A 6,345-nucleotide genomic window follows, 5' to 3' on the forward strand; every position below is an offset into this window, starting at 1 on the left:
AGTGCAGCGATATTAGGCGCACAAGGCAATCCAAAGATGGCGCCCAAAGGAAGTAAGGTGGGTGGAACCCGAGGTTGTTTACCACCAAAGCTGATTGGCCGTGCAGCATCAGGAGAGATGACGACGACTGATGACAAGTCTACAGACATATGGCTGGTTCCGTAAAAAATCGCCCCATAAAATGACCTTTTAAGCAATTGGTTGGTCCTTATGCTCTGACCCAATAATCGTGCAGTTTTGTGCTTTAAAAGGTTTTACTACGCGTGCAATAAACGAGTTCCTGCTTGACTCGACTTCCCGCTGCGTCCGATTGTCTCCGGGATCGGGAGGCTGGGGAACGGGTGAGTGGCGCACTTGCCTTTCCTGGGACCCAGTCCATCCGCGTTTGGGTGGACTCAGACCCTGCACACTAGGTTAAGCCTCTGCCTGCAGTGCTGACATGCCATATAGGTACCAGTTCAAGTCCCGTCTGCTCCACTTCCAATCCAGCTCCCTGCTAATGGCCTGGGAAAGCAGTGGAAGATGGCCCAAGTGTCTGGGCACCCGCACCCATGTGGGAGACCCAGAAGAAGCTCCTGGCTCCTGGCTTCAGCTCAGCCCAGCTTCAGCCATTCTGGTTACTTGGGGAGGGAACTATTGGATGGAAGAACTTTCTCTCTTCCTGGCTCCCAGCTTCAGCCTGGTCCAGCCCAGCTGTTGCAAGAAGGTGTCAGAGTCGACCACCCGAAAAACGTCACCAAGAGACACGTCTCTTATGCAAACAGCACGGGGAAGTTTTATTGATTATCCAGCATGCTGGGGCTGTCTGATCATCATGAACAGAGCAGCCCCGAATAACCAAAGGTTAGGGTTTATAAAGGCAAAAACCGCAAAACCGGGAGAGGGGGGGAGAATACACAGTTGCTAAGCGGTTGCTAATATCTTACAATCAGCAATTATGATTTTAAGACATAGACAAATCACATCTTCATTATTAGCCCAGGTAACCCAGGTGCAACCTTTCTACTTTTAAGCTTGAGCAATCACGCTAGGGGGTTTTTGTGCGTTGCCAAGGGTGATGTAGTGCACTGCTATTGTCCGACTATTTGAGATCATAGTTTCAGACCAGAGTCTCACGGTGGGGGGGGGGGTTGCTTTCCCAGAATGCAGTCTCAAGGGCTCCAAAATGGAGTCCCTACTGTCAAGGTGCTACTTTACTCTGTCTTATTTTCACAGCTGCACCAGGAAGGTTTAAACCTGTAAGCTTAAGCTTAACTTTTTACATCCGCACATATACAATTTTAACTCTTCAAAGGTAGGGAGTAAACCAGCAGATTGGAGCTCTCACTCCCTTTCTTTCTGCCTCTCAAATAAAGAACACATTAAAAATTAAAAAAAAAAAAAAAGGCAAGACAAACATACATTGTCCGCGCTAAAGTGAATTTAGGACATTTTGGCTACCAATGAAACTATAACTCCAAGCCCCATTTACTGAGTATCTGTATGCCAGGACTCGACCGGCAGTCTTCATGGGGCCTGCTCTTAGGAAGTTAACTTAAGGAGGACGGACAAGCAAACAAGCCTCACAGACCAGCAATGAGAGCCGGCAGCCCGCGCAGCCCAAGCCCCTGCTGTTCTCAGCGTGTGTTCTCTGTGTGTGTGGAATTCTTGGGGAGGCTTCCAGAATAAGTCTCCCTGATGGGTATGGGGAGAGGGGAGATGGGGGAGGGGGTGGACTCAGGCCTTTCTAGTCGGACAGCTTCATGGAGGGCATGGGAACCCCCAAGGTCACGGTTCTGGGCTATGTTGTCTAACCAGAGGCCCAGAGGAGGCTAGGCCCAGTGGACATGGTCCCCAAGGGACAGGAAGCTCAGTGAAAAATCTCCTGGTTTCTCCCTGAATGCCTCCACAATTGTCTCTGAGAATTGCCCAGTCATATTATTGTATGTCATTTCATCCCCTAAAATAACGCGACACAGGTGTTGTCACATATTTACTAACAGGAAACAGGCTGGCCTGGGGTGGGTGGCAGATTTGAATGTCCACCAGCTTCGCCCGCTATCGTGGTCTGGAATTCTGTTTTTGGAGAGTGGCCATCAGCCAAGACAGCCACTCCCCGGGAGAGCCTCAAGCAGGACAAGGCTTCTGTTCATGGGGCCAGGGGACATCTGTCGGGTCAGACGGAGGAGGCAGCTGAAGGAAACGCATGAAATAACAGAAACAAGGGCTTTTTTATTATTATACTTGAAGATTCCAGAGGGGGAAGGTAACATGACTTGTATGGCCAGTGGGAAGGTTAGCAGGGAGGGGCTGCAGAGAGAGAGAGAGAGAGAGAGAGAGAGAGAGAGGACCAAAGCTGTCATTGGGCCAGGGCATTCTCCAAGCAGGTTTCCCGTGGGGTGATCTAATTGGAGGGTTTAGCTCCAGCAGGCATGGTTCCTGGAGGCCACGCTGTGAAGGACAGATGGGCACCGCGGCCCCTGTGCACAGCCCGTGTGGAGTGGGGTCAGTGGAGTCAGTCATGTGGGTTGCATCCAGCTGTCCCACCAGGTGAAGGGCTGGTAACCGGGCCCCTGCTCCTGGGGTGAGCAGCCTGGACGCCACGGCAGCACAAACCCTGGGAACTCACTACGCTCTGAGGGCAGAGTGCGAAATCCTTTTACAAGCATTTGGGTGTGTGAACCAGTGAATGAGAGTGTTTCTCTCTCTCTCTCTCTCTCTCTCTCTCTCTCTCTGCACCTCACGTTAGAAAAACAAAAACAGTGCCGGCACCGCGGCTCACTAGGCTAATCCTCCGCCTTGGGGCACCGGCACACTGGATTCTAGTTCTGGTAGGGGTGCCGGATTCTGTCCCGGTTGCCCTCTTCCAGGCCAGCTCTCTGCTGTGCCCAGGGAGTGCAATGGAGGAAGGCCCAAGTGCTTGGGCCCTGCACCCCATGGGAGACCAGGAGAAGCACCTGGCTCCTGCCATCGGATCAGCGCCATTGGAGGGTGAACCAACGGCAAAGGAAACATTTCTCTCTGTCTCTCTCTCACTGTCCACTTTGCCTGTCGAAAAAAAAAAAAAAAGAGCAGGAGGGAGTGCTAGGAGCTGGTATAAAAGTTCTGGAAGGTTCTAAGGGGTTACCTTGCACCTGAAGCTCCCAGGTGAGAGGTGTTAGGGATTCCTGGGTCTGCCTTTGAGGGGGTGGGGATTCAGATCTGATCTGGTCTGGGGAAGGGGATGCCTGGATTGAGTGGCAGGGAGTGTTAGTGAAGTGGGCACCTGGGTTGAAGCTATCTTGGTGCAGAGATGTGTCAGCTGTCAGTTGAAGGACTAGGAACCTGGGACACTCAGGGGACTGGGAAAGGCCAGGCGTGTGTCGGTGGACAAAGAATCGTGACAAAGATCCCATCTGCTGGTTCACTCCCCCACATGGCCGCAATGGCCAGAGCTGGGCCAATCTGAGCCAGGAGCCTGGAGCTTCTTCCAGGTCTCCCAAGGGGGTGCAGGGGCTCAAGTGCTTGGGCCATCTTCCACCGCCTTCCCAGGGCACTAGCAGAGAGCTGGATCGGAAGTGGAGCAGACGGGACTTGAACCGGTGCCCATATGGGATGGCGGCTCCAGGGGCGGAGGACTCACCTACTGCACTCCAGCGGCCAGCTTGTCAGTGTTGGCTCTGATGCTGGGTTCAGGAAATTCAGCCGTCTCCAGGCTGAGGCCTATCCTCCAGTCCTAATTCAGAAAGTCCCCGTCCTGGCTGTGTCAGGAGACAGCGCTCGCCAAGAGTGAGCGCTGACCTTCTGCTTGGAGGGGAAAAGGAGGGCGTGGCTACAGCCAGACCAAGGGCGGGCCAGTGACAGTTGGACCCTGGAACATCAGGTCTGGAGGATGCACTGCAGGCTGTGGACAGCGCTGTGCACCTTGAGCCTGGGTCTGGCTAGGTGGGAGCTGAAGGATCAGGCCACCCGGAGGCCAGAGGGAAAGGGCGAAACCTCCCCCTCTGCTCTCTTCTTCCCCCTGCAGCCTGGCGATGTGGACCTTCATGCTCCTGGGCCTTCTCTGTGCCTCGGCCTCTGCCAGTGCCAGTAAGTGAGCCGCTGGGACTCTGGTGGCGGGGTGGCGGGAAGGGGCCCCTGCTCGGCTGGTGGCCAAGTCTTGCAGGGCTGACCCTGAGCGGTGGGAACTGGGAGGTCCTTGCCTCCAAGCCCCCCTTTCTTTCCACTGCAGTCCAGGCCAGGTCCTCCTCCTACAGTGGCGAGTACGGAAGTGGAAGAGGGGAGCCATTCTCCCACTCCGACCTCCAGCTGGAAGGGCCCATCACAGCCATCCGTGTCCGGGCTGACAGCTTCAATATCGTGGGGTAAGGCTCTTCCGCATTCCTCAAGCTCTTACTAACTCAGGAAGTGCTCTTTCACTCTGGGCCACCTGTGGCTCAACCTGTTGGTCCATAGTGTGGCAGGATATGGGGATAGCTGTGAGAGGACTCGGCTTCCAGAACCGTACCCTTTGGACTCCTCCCTCCCCGAATATGCTTGGTGGTGGCAAATCATTAATAACCACTAACTCTCAGGGGCCTGGAAGTCGACCAGCCCAGCCCACCCGCCTTCTGCGGTTTAAAGTTTCTTTCCAATATCCCTGCTGGGTGCCCTGCAACTTTGCTCAACGCCTCTCTTGAGCAGTCCCCACTCCATTGCTAGTCGGAAAATTCTATCACGCGCAGAGCCAAAGTGTGTCCCCTGATCCTGGATCTGCCTCCTGGGACAGCAGGGAGAAGCCTCTTCCCTCTCCCACAAGGGAGCCACTCAGCTGTTAGAAAATCCCTTTGCTTCCACAAGTGCGGGAATGGGGGAGGGGCATCGTAGGAGGCTGGACTCCAAATTCAAGGCCTGCCATGTGCTGTGTGTGGGCGACTCTGGGCAAGCTGCCTTCCTTCTCTGCACCTGCTGTCAGCCAGGCCAGGAGCTGAAGTTCTTTGTGTGGTCCTCCAGGGCTCACCCGGCCTACACTTTTGGGGCAACTAGCAGGGACTGCTCATGCTAGCGTCCAGTTTGGAGGACTCCACGTGCAGGCCAAACGGTCCTGAACTCTGATGACCTAATCAGTGTCCCCGTTCCTGCCCTCCCACCCGTCCCAGTCTCCAGGTGCGCTATGGCCAGGTGTGGAGCGACTACGTGGGTGGCAAGCTGGGAGACCTGGAGGAGATCTTTCTGCACCCAGGGGAGTCAGTGATCGAGGTTTTTGGGTCATACGGTAACTATCTGAAGACCCTGGACTTTTTCACCAACTACGGTCGCATCCTGTCCTTTGGGAAAGGCACAGGCGTGAGCTTCAACGCTGTCCCCTTGGACATCGACGCCGTGCTCCGATTCATCAGTGGCCGAGCTGGCTTATTCGTCAGCGCCATTGGCCTGCACTGGGACACCATCCCAGAAACTGCCCCAGTGACTGCTGAGCCCGCCTCCTCCGTGGCAGGGCCCCGTGGTGGGGTGTGACAACTCCCTGATCACCATTCCCATACAAATGGCTCAATAAAAGGACATGGCTAAAGCTGGTGTGCATGTGGGTGTGTGCAGGCGGGACCCACTCTTGGAGGGCGGTGTGACTCTCAGCTCTGGCTACCTGCTGCTAAGAGTGGGAGCACGAGGGAGACAGGTGTTGAGAATCCTGGGCTCTTCCGTACGTCGCAAGGAGAGGAGACGCTGGTTTGTGCCAACTCTTTTCGGGGTTAGCTCATGAGAATGTCTGTCCAAACAGGAGTTCTGAAGGGAAGGCTCAGCGGGGGCACACCGCCGAGCCCCAGGTGAGCCTCTCTGGCGCCCTCCCCCCTGAGAAGGGGCTGGCTTCTCTGACCAAAGGCTGTCCCCTCTCCCTGGAGCTCAGCTGCAGGTGGGTGGCCTGCACCTCTGTCCTCCCATCTGTCCCAGATGCGATCTCCCTGCTGAAGTTTCGCCCCAGTTTGTGCTTAAGGACTCCACCCCATTCCCCAGGCCAGTTCTTCCTCGTCTTACCCCTAACCTGGTGCTCTTGCTTAGCCCTCTCGGAACTGGCGCTCAGGCAGATGAGAAGCCCGTGGCTAAGACACACCCATGTCCCGTATTAGAGCGAGTGGGTTTCATTCCTGACTCCACCTTCCTGCTGACGTGGCTCCTGGGAGGCAGCAGGGACGGTTCAGGATGGTTCAAGTGCCACCCACACGGGAGAGCCGGATGAGTTCTCCTCCAACTTCTGCCCCCACTCCCACCTCTCTAACAAAAAGAAAATAAAAATGGACAGTCTTTCCTTAGGGACCCACCATTTCAACAGTGTGAATTTGGCCAACACCACAGCCTAAATGGAAATTCTGGGGATAGGCACTTAGTATGGTGGTTAAGTTGCCACTAGGG

The 6,345-nt window shown here is 55.1% G+C and overlaps 1 protein-coding gene across 1 annotated transcript; it reads left to right on the forward strand.

Moving 5' to 3' along the window:
* Positions 1 to 3,271: 3,271 nt before the first annotated feature.
* Positions 3,272 to 5,509, forward strand: LOC138843171 (zymogen granule membrane protein 16-like). Its single transcript, XM_089320815.1, has 3 exons — positions 3,272 to 3,275; positions 4,043 to 4,322; positions 5,097 to 5,509. Exons 1-3 carry the CDS (start codon positions 3,272 to 3,274, stop codon positions 5,452 to 5,454), a joined length of 642 nt encoding a protein of 213 aa, XP_089176941.1. The 3' UTR covers positions 5,455 to 5,509.
* Positions 5,510 to 6,345: the final 836 nt, after the last annotated feature.

Source organism: Oryctolagus cuniculus, chromosome 19, assembly GCF_051225735.1.
Source record: "Oryctolagus cuniculus isolate XC-2025 breed Fujian yellow rabbit chromosome 19, ASM5122573v1, whole genome shotgun sequence".
In the NCBI taxonomy this organism is placed as follows: Eukaryota; Metazoa; Chordata; class Mammalia; order Lagomorpha; family Leporidae; genus Oryctolagus; species Oryctolagus cuniculus.

What these genes read in the sequence shown, in the direction of transcription:
- LOC138843171 (XM_089320815.1), top strand. An exon ending in GACAGCTTCAATATCGTGGG is followed by an intron (nt 4,323 to 5,096) that starts GTAAGGCTCTTC and finishes CACCCGTCCCAG; the next exon opens with TCTCCAGGTGCGCTATGGCC.